Here is a 17,151-nt window from a genome sequence, read left to right on the forward strand (position 1 = left end):
ACAATTGTTCTAAATGATGTTGTGGAGAAGAAAAATCATGTGTATTTTTTTGTTTTAAATTACCTTTCAGGTACATTTAGACTGAAGTACGCCCCTCCATCTGAAAGTATGGATTCAGCAGACTAGCATTTGGAAATGCACATTAGTATGAATCACAATGTGCCATTGAGTAAACCAATAGCAGGTACAAAGAAAGATGCAAAGATGTTCAATGGATAACTTGCCCTGCTAAATTAATTACCTGCTCTTTTTATCCAAAGGTGCTTTTTAAAAAAAAAAAAATCTTATACGGGGATATAAACTACACTACGCATGCACTAACTGTAAATATAACTGAGAGTTTTAAGAAGTAATGGCTAAAACCAGAATCATTGTGTTTAGCAAAAATTGTACAATGACTTTGCATGAAGATTGTGCAATGACTTTGCACGAAGAAGGTGGAATTTATCCAGAACTATTATATAACTATGGATGTTCCTACAAACTAAAACACAACAGCAGAACTATTTTCCTTTTGATAGCTTTTAACTGTACAACTTTACGAGAATGGAGAAAAGGGGAAAGCTCCAGAGGGAGGAACAAAGAACTCTGTTTCAAAGAATTTGGTGTTATATTTACAATGCAATATTGGTGGAGCACAGCAGAGTTGACCAAAGTACTCTCATCTGACCACCAAGATAGGGAAGAAATTTGGAAAGCCAATGCTGAAAGAACAAAAAGACTCTTCAGTCTCTGAGACGATGTCTTGAGCATAAACTTGGTTGGGTGGGAAAGCTTGTATCTGTTTTTGTAAGGTTCTTCAACTTGTATATTTTTAAGAGAGAGACCTCTTTACATGTAAAAAGATGCAAACAAATATTTTTTGTAAAGTTAGTGTGTTTTTTGTAGAAATATGCTGTTGAGTTCTCCTGAATCAATTTGTCATGTGTCTGTGTGTGTGTGTGTGTGTGTGTGTAGCCAAAGGCTAATGCAAAAGAACCTTTACACATGTCCATATTTAAGGAGAGCATTGAATATGTCTTTATTTATGGAGAACATTGAACTAGTCCTGAAACCTGTAACTTGGATGAACTTACATATCACACTAAATAAGCAAAGTCAGTTTACTCTTCAGTATGAAAAGAAAGCCTGTTGTTTTCTGTCAACATTTGGAACATGAGAATTGATCGCTTTTCATCCATCAGAAGAAAATCTTGGTTCACTAAAGTAAAAGTTGGAAGAAATTTGCTTCAGTCATAAAGAAATCCATTTATTTTGTGCTTTTTCAGTCCCAGATTTGTAAATATAGATCTATAGCCGTTTGATGTAGAAGCTGTTACTTACACAGTGGCTCATTATCTTGTCTCTATGCAAAGTGAAGGCTGAAAGTTCTCCATTAGAGTTGAACATACGATGCAGTATTATTTCTATGTGATTGTATTTTGAATATACAGTATATTGAAATGTTTGCTGCAACAAATAGTATTTTTATTTTACTCTTGAGAACTTGGAGAATTGACATTTGAAACTATGTTTGTTGTTACTTGTAGTTTTATTGACTGGTATGAAAGGAACCTGTTTCAATGTAGTGAAGAAGTGGGAGGAACTGACATACAACATTACTATTTGCCTTAATTAACTTGAAATCAAAAGCCAGTTTTCCAAATAAATTTTATTACATTATTATAGGATTGCATCCTAAAATATAATGGTTATGACAGAAACCTGGGTAGTTTTTTGGTCCACACTTTCACGGGAGTTGAAAAGAATATTGTTTGAAAGTTAATGCAGAGGAATTGGCTTTGAAATAAATATGTGGTGTGCTCATCCATAGCAATGCAAGTGTTGGGTAAATAAAAAGTTGTTTTTATTTTGGTAATTTCTGCACTATCAATGCTTTATAAACTCTGTTTAGATATTCTACAAAATCCCTGTGTAATTTCTGCAGTATGACCCTTTTTGTGAAGTGACTGTTGCATAACTGAGTGCAAATGACAGCTCTTACCAATCAAATACAAACCATACCTACCAATGTGTAGTACTTAAAACAGAACATTGTGCTCTTAGATTTTATATCTGATATCAGAACATAATTTCACAAGATAATTTTGGCTTCAACATAATTTTAGTTTCAACAATGTTGTGATTTGGGGTTCAGAAATTTCTCTAATGTTGTTGCTGTCCATAATCCAGTCCTCCCATGGTTACTTTTGGGACCAAAGTTATGCATCTTTCAAGGGCTTTAGTGAATTCCATATTACAAACCAAATGGTTTTAAAATGTAGGCTGCATTATCTAGTGCTTGAAATCTGACATTTTGAGACATTATGATCAAAAATCCTTAATGCCACTTAAAAATTGCCCCATTGTGACATCATAACATTCTACTCCAGTGATGCGAGGTACTGCTTCCCATTTATGATGTTGCAGCAGAAAAAATCCCCATAAAAAACATCTATACTATGCTGCCGATGATCACCAAATTTTAATACATATTACAAGTGCATGGCCAAAATGCCGGTCCATACAGAAGGGCTTTTCTTTGTAATTTATCAGACCATTTTAAAATTGTGATGAATATTGTTGGGCTTCAAGATGGAAATAAGAGCAAGTTTGGTTTAAAAAAATGTTGGGCAACCTAACATTTGAATTTAATATTCTTTTCATAAAGTGGTGATGGGCTTTTATGTGGAAAATTTATAAGTACCAGTTACATAACTATTGAGGGATGAGATCATATACAGCTATCTGTGTATGTACCATGAAAATGTTTGGCCTAATCATGTGACTTTATGAAAACTGTTCCAAATTTTGAGAAAGTTGATGTCCCCCCCCCCACTACCCCACCCCCACTAAATTCTCCTTTGCTTTTAGGAATGTCCAATGTGAGAACAAAGTTTATTCAATGCAGACTTCTTTATAGGGATCTTGCAACATAAATTAGCATTTTTATTGGTTATCTGTTAATTATTCAGGCTGACATTTTAAAAGAAGAAATAATTTGCATGTCTAAACACTGACTAGAAAAAGATTTGTATTACGTTAGACTTATTTACACATACTGAATGCCAAGTGAACAAAAATGTTGTTTAGATATACTAAAATCTCTGCAAACTAGGCAGGATTGCAAATGGCATATGACATTGCAACCGACCCTCCACCTGTTGATATATTTAAAATCTTACATTTGACATGGCATTATGGTCAGGTAGTTGGGTTGACTTATCAGAGCTTGAAACACCACCTCTGTCATGGAAAAGTTCACATGATCTTGAGGTGCAAACAAATCATATTTCCAGTTTATGTCTGCACTTCATGTTGCAGTACAGAATAGAATGTAGAAAAGTGAACTGAAGATTATATTTTGTTTGTTTGCTTGAAGGGGGCAGTGATATTTTCTTTTGGTGGCAGCTGCCTGTATGTGCCCCTCTCTCTGCCTCTGTCTGTCTCTCTTTTCTGTCTCTCTCCATCCCCCTCCCCAAGCATGTAAAAAGATAAATTGTCAAGCTCGCAATGGCCTAATGATTAAAAGCCAGTGTTGGACTAAGCTGTAATGACCAGAACGTCCCAAGTTTCATTCCTAGCCTCTGCTGAGTAAGCTATTTTAGTCAGGCTAGCAAGTCACTTGCAACACTTGGCCTCTTTCTCTGGGCTAGTGGGGGATTTTGGATAGGAGGGGCAGGGGATTAGAAGAGGAGGGGATATCAGCCACGGTTTCTACTTCTGATCACTATCAAATGAGGCCTGCTGGAAGGTGCTTGGATGCCTAGTGAGAATAGGTTTGTGCTTGACAGTGATGGTTTCTATCGTTAAATAGCCTCCAATTTAAGCCTGCACATGAAGAATTTGAAGAATGACCACTTTAGTGACGTGTCAGAGAGCTACTGGAAGCTCTGTAACCCTGTCCCAGCAGGAGTTGTGCCTTTAGGAGAGGTGGGGTAACGGGGGGAACAGGAGAGAATTGGGCAAACATATATTAACTTGTATACAATTTAAAAATTCTCATGGATTGCGAAAGCCTGCAAAATTTCCCTTAATCAACATGTTTGCCAGCTTTTGCAAAATAATTAAAGTGCTCAACTTACAAGTGACTGTGCGTTAATATTTCTATTCTATCGGCAATCTTTGGTAACCTTTTTGTCACAGCTGATCTCTGATGTGCTGTTGCAGAATTTCCTTGCCCTGCTGATTAGCTCCCCGCCTGTTCCCAAATTGTGTTTTATTTCTTTGTAGTACTACTTCTTGTTAAATGTTAAACAAACATTTATTTGAAGAATTAATTTTTTATTTCATGAAGTTTGTAAAATTATGGATATCCGAGAACAACCTGAGGGCAAATTATGGATACCTGGCAATGGTTTGAAAGCACTACTTTCACTGAAGGTTTCAAATGATGTTTGAATGGTTCATAACAATCATCTGTACTTTGAGATGCGGTCAATACATTTAAATAATTCTGACGTATCTATAACTTTTTTATGTGTACTGTGGAGTTGTGGCAGTTTTATCCTTTTTGTCTACTTTTGCCAACTGGTAATCCAATATGCAATGCATTTTGTGAGATGGTATAAGTATTAAAGCTTGTGACACAATCTAGTTTATCATGTGATCTACATTTGATTACCAAAATGATCGTTTAATAGATTAAGATAATCTCACTAATTGTTCTGGCAATGCTATCTTCCCCATCATTAAACATTGGGTTCTGTTTAATAATTCTATTATTCAACATTTTTGAAGTGAAATATTCCAATTCTGTTTGCAAGGTTTCCCTTGTGCTATTTTGGAGATTTAGTGTTGGCCCAAAACTCTGTTTAAAAATAATGATTTCACTTCCTACCCTACAAAATTAATGTTTTTTTAATTCCCTTAATTTAAAATAGCATTTGTTGATTTGTGTGTCCCTGCTTTTCATACTGCATTTTCAATGATTCACGCAACCTTTGATTTGTCCTCTTTGTGGAGAGAAATTTATGTGAATGTTCCTAATCTGCCTAGTTTTATGTATTCAGATAGAAAGCATAAACTCCTAACTATAAAAATGTTTTTCTATAAGGTAGTCCAGTTTTACTATAGCAGACACAATAGGGTAGATTTTCAGCTTGCCACCCAGGCATAAAACTGATTTTGCTATCATAGAAACAGTCCAATGTTCATTTCTGTTGCAGCTGAAAAACTCCAGTTTTACACCAGGGCAGCAATATTGAAAATCCACCTCAGTATCATGCAGTGGTAGGATGGAAATTATTCCCATAATTTCACATGATTTCTTGACTGAAAGTAGACCCCTGGGGAGGTAGCTGATGTGGGGAATAGTGCATTTTGCAATTATGAAATGTATAAGCAACAAAAAAAAGTTACCAAATGGTGACCTCTATATTAAAAAAAAAGTTCCTGTATTTTATGAACACTAAACTGCAGGAATATCCCTGTTGCGTACTTCATGCAATCTGTGCAGACAGTTGATTCAAATTTAATTTTGAAAAAGGTGTTGCATTTATAAAAAGGTATAAATCTACCTAAAACAATTCAGCTAGTTTTCTGTGCTTCTTGTGATGTGAACAAATTGCTAGTTTGTTTGGTTAAGATTAACTTTGCAGAGAAACAATCAGTTTCCATTTTTTTAAAATTGAATTTTGGGCTCATTCAGTGCTGAGGAACAACACATTTTTTTTACTTTGACACAACATATCCCTATTAAGGATTTGCATAGCATCAGCCAGATGAATATTAAAGCCCATATACTGCTCTCCAACAATGTGCCTTAATCCTAATCTCAAGTACACATCCTGCTGAACCACTCTGAATTTTTTCATTTCATAGACGGACATCCTTATAGCCTCCAGAGTGAGGTTATGTGACAATTTGTCCCATATCTACTAAGAACTGTCTAAACATAACCTTGCATAACACTTTTACCATCATTTCCCTAAGCGAATTTCAAACCCTTTGCCAGAAGTGAAAGGACAATGCACTAATTCACTGCATCATCCACAACTTTACATTGTCAGTAGGAGCAGATTGATAGATCTGTTTTATGGTACCATTGCACTGTGTTTACCAGCTTGAAGCCCATTTACAGGCCCAGATCAGGACTATGTAAGCAGCACTTGCCCAATCTGGGGATCGAAGGAAATTGGTCCTCGAGCCTTGGCATGAGCTGACAGTGCTAGTTGTGGCTCCATATACTGTTCAGCCAAGAAAAGTTATCAATGTCGCGCCGCCTGCCTCACCGACAATGGTTCTCAGGTATGTCGTGGGGGTTACAGTCAGGGCTATGGGAATGGGGACATGGTAGATCCACAGGAATAATTATATATTTTTAAAAATCTGAAGAGTCTTGTGCAGGGCAGGCCCAATGCCTAATAAACGAGACCTACAACAGCTGCACAAATTAAGTGCAGGTCATCTCACTGCTGAATTGGTCTGTTTTGTATCTGTTTTATGCCCACACGCATATAAATTTTTACCAGTGTCTTGTAGAGTGCTGCATATTGGTAATATCCAAGCTATACTGCTAGTTTTGCACCACTCTGGTCAGGGAAAGCAGGGCTCCACTCAGTAACATCTGAATGCCAATCAAATTATAGTGTTAACAAAGAGCCAATGGGTGAAAAGAACCAAAAGGTTAATTAATTCCCAGCGAATCCAAAAGACCACCTTGAAATGTTCAAACTTTGCTTTACATGGAAACTGAAATGATTTGAAACTATACCTACTCAAGCTGGACTTGCACACCTACCTGCCTGATTTCAGTTTGGGAAGTTTCACACTTGAATTGTGTTACATAGTTTGTGTTGATGTGGAGCTAAAACCATTTGAGGATGCAAACTTTGTAGCAAACTGGCTTATTATAGAAAAAGGTGAACATGAATCCACTGACACTGAACAAACATTTTTTGTTAGGAGCTTTGTAGATTTATATGGCTTGAAGATTTTGTTTTTCACCCAGTTTTGTATTTTCTTCTTTTTCCTGTTGGCTATCATGTATTATGCTCCAGCCAGAATGGTTGAACAGGTTGGGCAGTGAAGTTCTTCATGTTTGCTGTCACAAGATCAACAGGATCATTTGATGGGCATTGTTTATTGAGACAAGTCAGCTGATGTTTTTTCCCTTTTCCCCTCCACCACCAACCCCCCACCCCCAGAGGTGACACTCCATCCAATAGTCAATCCAAAAAATACTGATGAAACATACCTGAAGACAAGTTTTACAAGTACCCTTGGAAATTGATGTTGCTTGTTAAATCACTAGTGGGCTTTTTAACTGTGTCAATCAGAATAGGAGGAATGTAGTCACACTAAAATTATTTGGAAATTGATATTTTGACAGTCTGTCACTAATCCTGTATCTTCTAAAACCGAGTTCCAAAAGTTGTACATCATATTCAGTAATGGTAAGATTATCTCAAACTGCTACATATTAAGTAATCACCAAGAGGCACTACATCAAGTGAGTTTCCTTATGGTTAATTTGTAGAAGATTTATCCTTTTATATAGTGGAGGATGATGATGGGCTAATAATTAGAATATTGGAAATTTGCTTAGTGGCACATTTATTAGGGTAGAGTCCTTTACTCACTTTACTGATGTACCATACTTTTCCATGTGTGCCAGGTTTCGATGCCTTCTCTTTAAAAAAATCTATTTCTTATTATGGAATCTATGCTTATTATTGATACATAGAAAACCTTGATATTTTGACTAGGAATAAGTTACACTACCTCTAGTTAAATTGTGATAAAATATCTTTACTTGAACATCATAAGACATTTTCATGTGTTGTACCCCAGGTATGCATATGAGTTTTGAGGTACATTTATGCTGCAAAATGTCAAATTTCAAATTCTAAATTGTCTGCAGTTCAAATCTTGTATTTGCAATTTTTTTTCTAAGTGTTTCCTTGTAAAAGCGGCATACACAATACTCAGATACAAGGTCTGTTTGATTTGTGCGTAAACTTTATGCCATCAGCTACTTAATTCCTTGTTGAGTTATGAGATTCTGGTCACTAGTGAATTAAACTTGTGTTCAATTTCACCATTTTTTCCAACTTCTGACTACATTTAAAAAGTAGGATTTCCTTGGCCTATGGCATCCCATGACTTACCCAATCAGTGCCTCTTCACAGGGGCAGTGGTGTGTCGATATAGAATTTCTGTTTTCTTCGTGAAGTAAATGTACCCATAAAATTTGAATATGCCTCTGTTTTAATTGAGTTGAGTGCATTAAGGATTATTTGCCATTGTTACATCTGCCCGTCCAAAATGTAGGTTTAAAACATTGTAGAACCTGGTGACCTGAGCTAAATTTGAGGACTGCCAAATAAGAGGATCAGAAATTCAAAACTCTGACATTAACCAACAAATCAAATTTGTCTTCCTTCATTGGATGATTTCTGTATTTTCAATTGGTAGCTGAAGAGTTAAATTGTTGTGTATAGATAGTACCTAAATGAATACCGCATGGTATTTGTTACAGTTCCTGTCTCTGTTTTACTCATTTAAAAACTTTTCTGAAACTGATTTGATTTTGTAATACAGGCAAAAGCACTTGTATCCCTATCTAATATAAAAGATTTGATAGCACGAAGAATTCATTTTTACTCAAATCTTATTTCGTTTCTTAATGTGTTAACACTTGTTAAGTCATTTGCAAGTTTGATTTTAAACAGGATTCTTTTTCTATTTTGTTTGTTCCAATGTTATAGCATTCCACTGTATCTATAACTTGTAATAAAAGTATCACTAAACATACAAAATATTGAAATATGCAGGTAGGATAAAACACTATACACATCTTCAACACTTAATTTTGCCTTACTTTTTCTGAATTAACTGACACCGCAATGCAATGCTTCTAATAAGTGTTAATTCCCTAAGATTTTTCTCAATTTGATTGTTCATTGAAAATCCCATTATGCTTGAAATAATGGAATATTTTTACATTCATTCCACTTTCTCTTTGTCATTGGTATGCTTAATATTTTGTGGGTTGTGTGGCTTCTTTGAGGGTTTTTATTTCTTTATTGCTTACCCCTTATACTTTCTCACTTCTCACCTCCTGCAGTAAGGGTAAGAAAGCTGCTCAAAAGCTACCTCCAGTGCTATTCTTGAGCAGTTCCAAAGAGGCATACTAGAACAGCTTAAGATAGTCAACCATCAATTTTTCCCCTTCTCTTTGGTGAAAGTGTTTGGCAGCGTGGGTTTTCTCCGGGTGCTCCGGTTTCCTCCCACAAGCCAAAAGACTTGCAGGTTGATAGGTAAATTGGCCATTATAAATTGTCACTAGTATAGGTAGGTGGTAGGGAAATATAGGGACAGGTGGGGATGTTTGGTAGGAATATGGGATTAGTGTAGGATTAATATAAATGGGTGGTTGATGTTCGGCACAGACTCGGTGGGCCGAAGGGCCTGTTTCAGTGCTGTATCTCTAATCTAATCTAATCTCTACAGCAATTCTCGCAGCACAGTGCAAAAGAGATTGTGAGCACATTTTGTCCTGTTGCAGTGGTACAATTCATTGGTGGATTGATTTTTTTTCATTTTCTCAAGGGAGTCATGTAGAACCTTTGTCATCATTTGTAGCCTCCAAAACTTTTATAACTAATCTATGAAAACTATAACAAGTTGCTCATACTTGGCAATACCTGGCATTTTTAATTAAGATTTGTGAACTGCAGATCATGCAAATTTAGAAAGTGAAGAAACAAATTTTCACTGTCATTGTAAAGAAATTCAGATGCTATGAGCATTGCATCTCTTACACCTACAAAATGGGAAGTTCCTCAATTTTTCATCATTCTCTTGACTTGTGTAGGCAGTTTTATGAATGTTGGGCTAAAATAGAATTGCTTTTGCTATTGCTCTGTCAAATGTGTTACTCAACAAGTAATTGCTCAAAAAATCAGCAAACTCATGCATGTTATCCAATGAAGGAAGCCATATAAGACTGTTATTTTATAAACTTATTCAAAACTGTAGCCCTCGGAGTTTGTATTGGATTGCTGAAAGATGCTTTAAAAATTCAGTTTTCTGGTAAATTTTAACACTTTTGCCTCGTTACTGTATAATAATCCATTTCATCCTTTGATGCAATGTTATATATACAGTCATTGCTGAAACTCCAGGTACATTGTGCTATCACATTAGTCATTGCTTGCATCAAGGGTTGACTGGACATGTATTTTAACTGCTCTAAGTGCCATAATTTACAAGTGCCATAGAAAATTTTTGGCCCATCTTGGGATATAGTGTTGTAGTTGCATGGTGGCATGTTCGACAATGGCAAGGTTGATGATGTTTTCTTTGTATTCTACCAAAGAACTTGGACAGGTTAGTTTTAAACAACCAGTAGTTTGTGCTGGTAGTCATTTGCTTTTTTTCCTCTTTGTGCGGTGGCACCTAATATCAAAATATTTGAGGTTGGAAACATAGTGAAGCTCATTTTGAGCCATTGCACATTTCAGTATATTTAATTTTCGACCATTGTGCATGTAACATTAATATTGAAAAATTGTTGCAGTTTTATAAATATTTAAAGCTATTATGCAACTGATTGAACTCAACATGGCTCTTTCACACTTTAATTTGTCTTTATATTTTATGACTTTGTTAATGAAAGGAACACGATGTACATTTGTAGAAGAATACATTTTTATCTTTTAAGCCTTGTTGTATTGTAAATGCCAGTACAGAAGAGCAATAAAAATATAAACAGCCTATTGTTTTTTTTTCCAAATACACCAAATACACACTTGACCTTGACAGCATGAAGGGATAGAAAAGACTGCCAAGTTGCCCTGTAGGTTGTTTATCGCTTCCTAGTTAATCTCCAGAGTCATGAAAGAGCCCACATATGGTCACTGACATTAAACTGTATTATATTACACAGGCCAGGTGTTCTTTAAAACTAACACATGGACTAGATAGTCATAGCAGACGACCAGGTTGTGAGGACAAAGACCATCATAAGAGGTCTTCTTTTATTCATTCATGGGATGTGGGTGTCGCTGGCCAGGCCAGCATTTATTGCCCATCCCTAATTGCCCTTGAGAAGGTGGTGGTGAGCTGCCTTCTTGAACCGCTGCAGTCCATGTGGGGTAGGTACACCCACAGTGCTGTTAGGAATGGAGTTCCAGGATTTTGACCCAGCAACAGTGAAGGAACGGCGATATAGTTCCAAGTCAGGATGGTGTGTGACTTGGAGGGGAACTTGCAGGTGGTGGTCCCATGCATCTGCTGCCCTTGTCTTTCTAGTTGGTAGAGGTCGCGGGTTTGGAAGGTGCTGTCTAAGGAGCCTTGGTGCATTGCTGCAGTGCATCTTGTAGATGGTACACACTGCTGCCACTGTGCGTCGGTGGTGAAGGGAGTGAATGTTTGTGGATGGGGTGCCGATCAAGTGGGCTGCTTTGTCCTGGATGGTGTCAAGCTTCTTGAGTGTTGTTGTAGCTGCACCCATCCAGGCAAGTGGAGAGTACTCCATCACACTCCTGACTTGTGCCTTGCAGATGGTAGACAGGCTTTGGGGAGTCAGGAGGTGAGTTACTCGCCACAGGATTCCTAGCCTCTGACCTGTTCTTGTAGCCACGGTATTTAGATGGCTACTCCAGTTCAGTTTCTGGTCAATGGTAGCCCCTAGAATGTTGATAGTGGGGGATTCAGCGATGGTAATGCTGTTGAATGTCATGGGGAGATGGTTAGATTCTCACTTGTTGGAGATGGTCATTGCCTGGCACTTGTGTGGCGTGAATGTTACTTGCCACTTATCAGCCTAAGCCTGGATATTGTCCAAGTCTTGCTGCATTTCTACACGGACTGCTTCAGTATCTGACGAGTCACGAATGGTGATGAACATTGTGCAATCATCAGCTAACATCCCCACTTCTGACCTTATGATTGAAGGAAGGTCATTGATGAAGCAGCTGAAGATGGTTGTGCCTAGGACACTACCCTGAGGAATTCCTGCAGTGATGTCCTGGAGCTCAGATGATTGACCTCCAACAACCGCAACCATCTTCCTTTGCGCTAGGTATGACTCCAACCAGGGGAGGGTTTTCCCCGATTCCCATTGACCTCAGTTTTGCTAGGACTCCTTGATGCCATTCTCGGTCAAATGCTGCCTTGATGTCAAGGGCAGGCACTCTCACCTCTTGAGTTCAGCTCTTTTGTCCATGTTTGAACCAAGGCTGTAATGAGGTCAGGAACTGAGTGGTCCTGGCGGAACCCAAACTGAGCATCACTGAGCAGGTTATTGCTAAGCAAGTGCCGCTTGATGGCACTGTCGATGACATCTTCCATCACTTTACTGATGATTGAGAGTAGGCTGATGGGACGGTAATTGGCCGGGTTGGACTTGTCCTGCTTTTTGTGTACAGGACATACCTGGGCAATTTTCCACATTGCAGGGTAGATGCCAGTGGTGTAGCTGTACTGGAACAGCTTGGTTAGGGGCGCGGCAAGTTCTGGAGCACAGGTCTTCAGTACTATTGCTGGAATATTGTCAGGGCCCATAGCCTTTGCAGTATCCTGTGCCTTCAGTCGTTTCTTGATATCACGCGGAGTGAATCGAATTCCAGAAATAGTCCGAGTTAAGTGGTGGCAGTCATAACATTATTGGCAACCAGTAGTTATCGTGTCATAGGAATTATGAAGATCTTTTTTCTTTAATCTGTGACTAAACCAGTGTATAGGGCATTCAGGAAGGATAGAGGACAGGAAAGGTGGAGGGTGTTGCTTTATTTCTAAAGGACCCTTGGGAAGTTACTCAAGCCAGTTAGCATGAAATGCTAGGATATGAAATTTCTTGTCTAGATGTGCTCAATGATAGAGGTCCAGACTGCATTTGGAATTGACTACAGACAACCTGGTCAAAATAAAGACGACAACTTGTGATTTTGACATTAGAAAGCTAAGTTTGCAAAAAGGAAGCAAGTACTCAGGGACTTCATGCAGCCTAGCATAAACTGGGATTGCCAACTTTGAACTTGTCAATACAGTGTCATGGTGCATGCAAGAGGAAGCTCCTTTCAGGTCTTGGTCTTTGAGTGACTTGGACACTTTTGGGAGTAGAAGCTGAACCTTCTAGCCTATGATGACAACAAAATAACTTGCAGTCTAATTTTGGGAATATTGCAGAATGCAACCAAACCAAATACACAAGGTGAACAATCTTCAGGAGTATGAGGGCCAGCGTTAGTAATGTAGAATTAAGTCCCACGGATAAGTGGACATCCTTCAAAACATTACACAGGACACAGGACAAACCCATGCCTAAGGGCTGCAAAAGCATCATAAATAAAATACTTTGAAGTGGATGAACAGGAAAATTAAAAGAGTCGAGGGAAAATATATAAAGCTTGGAGAGAGGAGTTTTGAGGGTGACCATTGGCTGAGTACAAAAGTATAAAAGCCATTTGGGGGAGAAATTAGTTATGGCCCATATTTTGTAGTGTGTAATGCAGATTGGAGCAAGAAATTACAAAGGGGTACAGCTTAAGTAAGTGGGAAAAACTGGCAGATGGAGTTCAATGTGGGAAAGTGTGAAGTTACCCATTTATCGGCCTCTGCTTAGCCTTGCCACTAACAGCTGATTCTTGCATTCTCTTCTATTTCAGGTCTCAGAAGCTAAGCAAGGCCCTGAGGCAGCACAAGAAGATTGGAGCACATTAGAAGAAAAAGCATTACTCAACCTTACCCTTACAGGCAACAATCCAGAGTGGAATCCCATAGCAGAGATTAGCACCACAGCCTCACAGCTCCAGGGACCCTGGTTCGATTCTGGGTACTGCCTGTGCGGAGTTTGCAAGTTCTCCCTGTGATCACGTGGGTTTCCACCGGGTGCTCCGGTTTCCTCCCACAGCCAAAGACTTGCAGGTGATAGGTAAATTGGCTGTTGAAAATTGCCCCTAGTGTAGGTAGGTGGTAGGGAATATGAGATTACTGTAGGGTTAGTATGAATGGGTTGTTGTTGGTTGGCACAGGCTCGGTGGGCCGAAGGGCCTGTTTCAGTGCTGTATCTCTAAATAAAAATAAATAAATAAAAATAAAATAGTTCAGACGTTAGGCTAAAGGAATCTGCGCTGGGAGATGCACTCAGCACTTGTGCAGGATCAAGGGCATGGGAATAGGATGGCCTGGAAAGCAGCTCACCAAATGGACAGCTCACAGTCTAACATGCTGCAGAGTTCACAGCTGTGGACTTCATGGGCCTAGCCCATCAAAGAAAACTGATGGGAATATACACCAGAACTTATAACTGCACTGGACTACCTGTCACCAAACTTGTGCACAGTGGGGGGCATCTTAAACGCCCGATGCCGAAATAGGGGGCGGGTGGAAAAATTTGCGGCCCACATCACAGAGCCGCTAAGATTCCAAATGTGGCGCCTCATTAGCATAGCCAGAATGGCGGACCCCGCCCCCCGCAATGACGTGGAGGGAGTGGGTGAGCTGTCCCTGGCAAAAGCGTCCGGCACCATTTTTAAAGGACTTAGAGCCAGAAATAAGAATGTAAAATTTTAAAGGACCATTACATTTTAAATTAATAAAAGTAAGTGAAAAAAATTTCAATCGCCTCTCACACTCCAATAGCCTTACATTAAATTCATTGCCTGCCCACCCCTCAAAATATTTACCTTGACATGACCTCCCTCCCCCAAAGTTCATGAACTGTCACCCTGAACCCTTTTCCATCATCCCCCCAGCCAATCTGAAGCGTTTTGACCTCGCTCCCCCCTCCCCCCCCCCCCCCCCCCCCCCCCCGGTCCCACACACAGAAAATCACCTGCTCCCCCCCCTCCCCACAGGTTTTTTTTTTATTTGCAAAATATACTTTATTCATAAACATCTGTAAAAATTACATTGCCAGACAGTTTCCAAACAGCACCAAAAAATACAAACATTGCAAGGGAGATCAGTTTCCTTCAATACTGTCATGAGTTCCTTCCCAACCCTTCCTTTTCACAATTGTCATGTCAATTACAGTTTTACATTTACAGCAATTGAGAATATTAACGATACAGTTCGAGGGGTTTCCCATGGATCCAGCCCCTCAGTCCAGCTTGGTGGGGGAACCTTACACTGTGGTCTTTCCCCATTGAGCCTTTGCTGCGGCTGCCCCAAGCTTTAGTGCGTCCCTCAACACGTAGTCCTGGACCTTGGAATGTGCCAGTCTGCAACATTCGGTGGTGGACAACTCTTTGCGCTGGAAGACCAGCAAGTTTCGGGCAGACCAAAGGGCGTCTTTCACCGAATTGATAGTCCTCCAGCAGCAGTTGATGTTTGTCTCGGTGTGCGTCCCTGGGAACAGCCCGTAGAGCACAGACTCCTGTGTTACAGAGCTGCTTGGGATGAACCTTGACAAAAACCACTGCATCTCTTTCCACACCTGCTTTGCAAAGGCACATTCCAGGAGGAGGTGGGCGACCGTCTCTTCCCCACCACAGCCAACGCGGGGGCACTGTGCGGAGGGGGCGAGACTTCGGGTGTGCATGAAGGATCTGACGGGGAGGGCCCTTCTCACCACCAGCCAAGCTACGTCTTGGTGCTTGTTTGAAAGTTCTGGTGATGAGGCATTCCGCCAAATGACTTCGACGGTCTGCTCGGGGAACCATCCGACAGGATCCACCGTTTCCTTTTCCCGTAGGGCCTTGAGGACATTCCGTGCAGACCACTGCCTGATGGACCGGTGGTCAAAGGTGTTTTCCCGCAGAAACTGCTCCACGAAGGATAGGTGGTACGGCACCGCCCAACTGCACGGAGCGTTCCGCGGCAATGTGACCAGGCCCATCCTTCGCAACACCGGGGACAGATACCCTCCCCACAGGTGTCTCACCTCGTTTCCCCAAACGGGGATTTGAAGGCACGGCATTGTTGGCCGCCCGAATGAAGATCCTGAGCTGCTGGCAGAGTCACTGTGGCCTGCATATTAATTAAAGGTAAGTACTCATTTGCATTTTATAATGTGGGTCCCGTCACCAAGCGGCGGGGCGGCCCCATGAGGCCTTGCTGCCGAGATTAGGCCGGGGCTTGCTGGTGTCAGGGTTGGTGGCGGGCCTCATCCGTTGCTATCTTCATTCCCCCCGTACCCCCCAACTACCGTTATTGGCGTTGGAGAGCCTTTAAAATCCAGCCCTTTGAAGTCCAGCTCCAGCTTATGTAGAGTCCATGCAGGGAATCAAAACTGTGCAATCAACCATGGAAAGAGTAGTGAGCTCTTTAAAGCCAAGAATGGAACCTCTGGTGGCTGCTCTGACAGTTTCAGTGGGAGCCGTCACAGCTACCGTTTTGGCTCTGGATTCAAGCAACTCCTTTGGCTTTCAAAGCCTGCAGGTGAGGTTGGATAAGGGATTTTAGAATGTCATCACTAGTCCAAACTGCCCTGGCAGATGCTGAGGTACATTAGGCTGCATTCATGCTCTCTACAACCACAGCTCTTTGAAGTTGCCCATCATCGGCACCTCAAATGTCCTCAGATTGAAAAAATATAAGGATGAATCAGAGATAGTTAACATGCTAAATGTTACTTCTTGGAGTTTTTTCATTTAGCAGGCAGGACACCAGCAATATACTATCCAAAATCAAGCATGCATCATTTGTACTCCCATATTGTGATATTAGTAAAGCAGAGGGTCTCAATATTCTTAGAAGGGCTGAAAAGCAATAAACTCCATGTCACAAATGACCCATACCTTGGCATACAGAGTGAGAATATTTGAGAAGCACGGGGTTATAGTCACCAAATCAAACCCTAGGGAGAGTCCAATAGAGTTGAAGCAAGAAAATATTGTTTCAGTATTCAAGAAGAGCGACAGAGTCACAAGGTAGCAATTATGGACCATTAAGCTAACCTCAACAATTAGAATACTATTGGAATCAACAATCAGAAACTATATGAAAATAATAAATTATAGTCAACATGATTTCTGTAAGAGTTGATCTTGCCAGACCAGTACATGCTTTCTTGAGCTTATGACATACCAAATTGAACACATGAATCTGTGTGACATTATATAGCTGGATTTCTAAAAGGCCTTTGCTAAAGTACCACATGAAAAACTTATAAAATCATGCTTAGATATTACATTTAAGACATGGATGTGATTACTATCTGTTGAGAGGGGAACCAACAGTAGTCAGAAGGGATACAAAGTTGCAATGAAGGAAAAAAGT

At 39.9% G+C, this 17,151-nt stretch overlaps 1 protein-coding gene across 1 annotated transcript in view; it reads left to right on the top strand.

The window, feature by feature from the left end:
- zcchc14 (zinc finger, CCHC domain containing 14) overlaps nucleotides 1-10,694 on the top strand; it is a 195,899-nt gene extending 185,205 nt beyond the window's left edge. Inside the window, exon 13 of the mRNA XM_068049302.1 lies at nucleotides 71-10,694. Coding sequence (XP_067905403.1) covers nucleotides 71-126 — 56 coding nt within the window. The 3' untranslated portion in view covers nucleotides 127-10,694. The remainder of the gene's footprint in view (nucleotides 1-70) is intronic.
- Nucleotides 10,695-17,151: the final 6,457 nt, after the last annotated feature.

Source organism: Heterodontus francisci, chromosome 17 (assembly GCF_036365525.1).
Source record: "Heterodontus francisci isolate sHetFra1 chromosome 17, sHetFra1.hap1, whole genome shotgun sequence".
NCBI lineage: Eukaryota > Metazoa > Chordata > Chondrichthyes > Heterodontiformes > Heterodontidae > Heterodontus > Heterodontus francisci.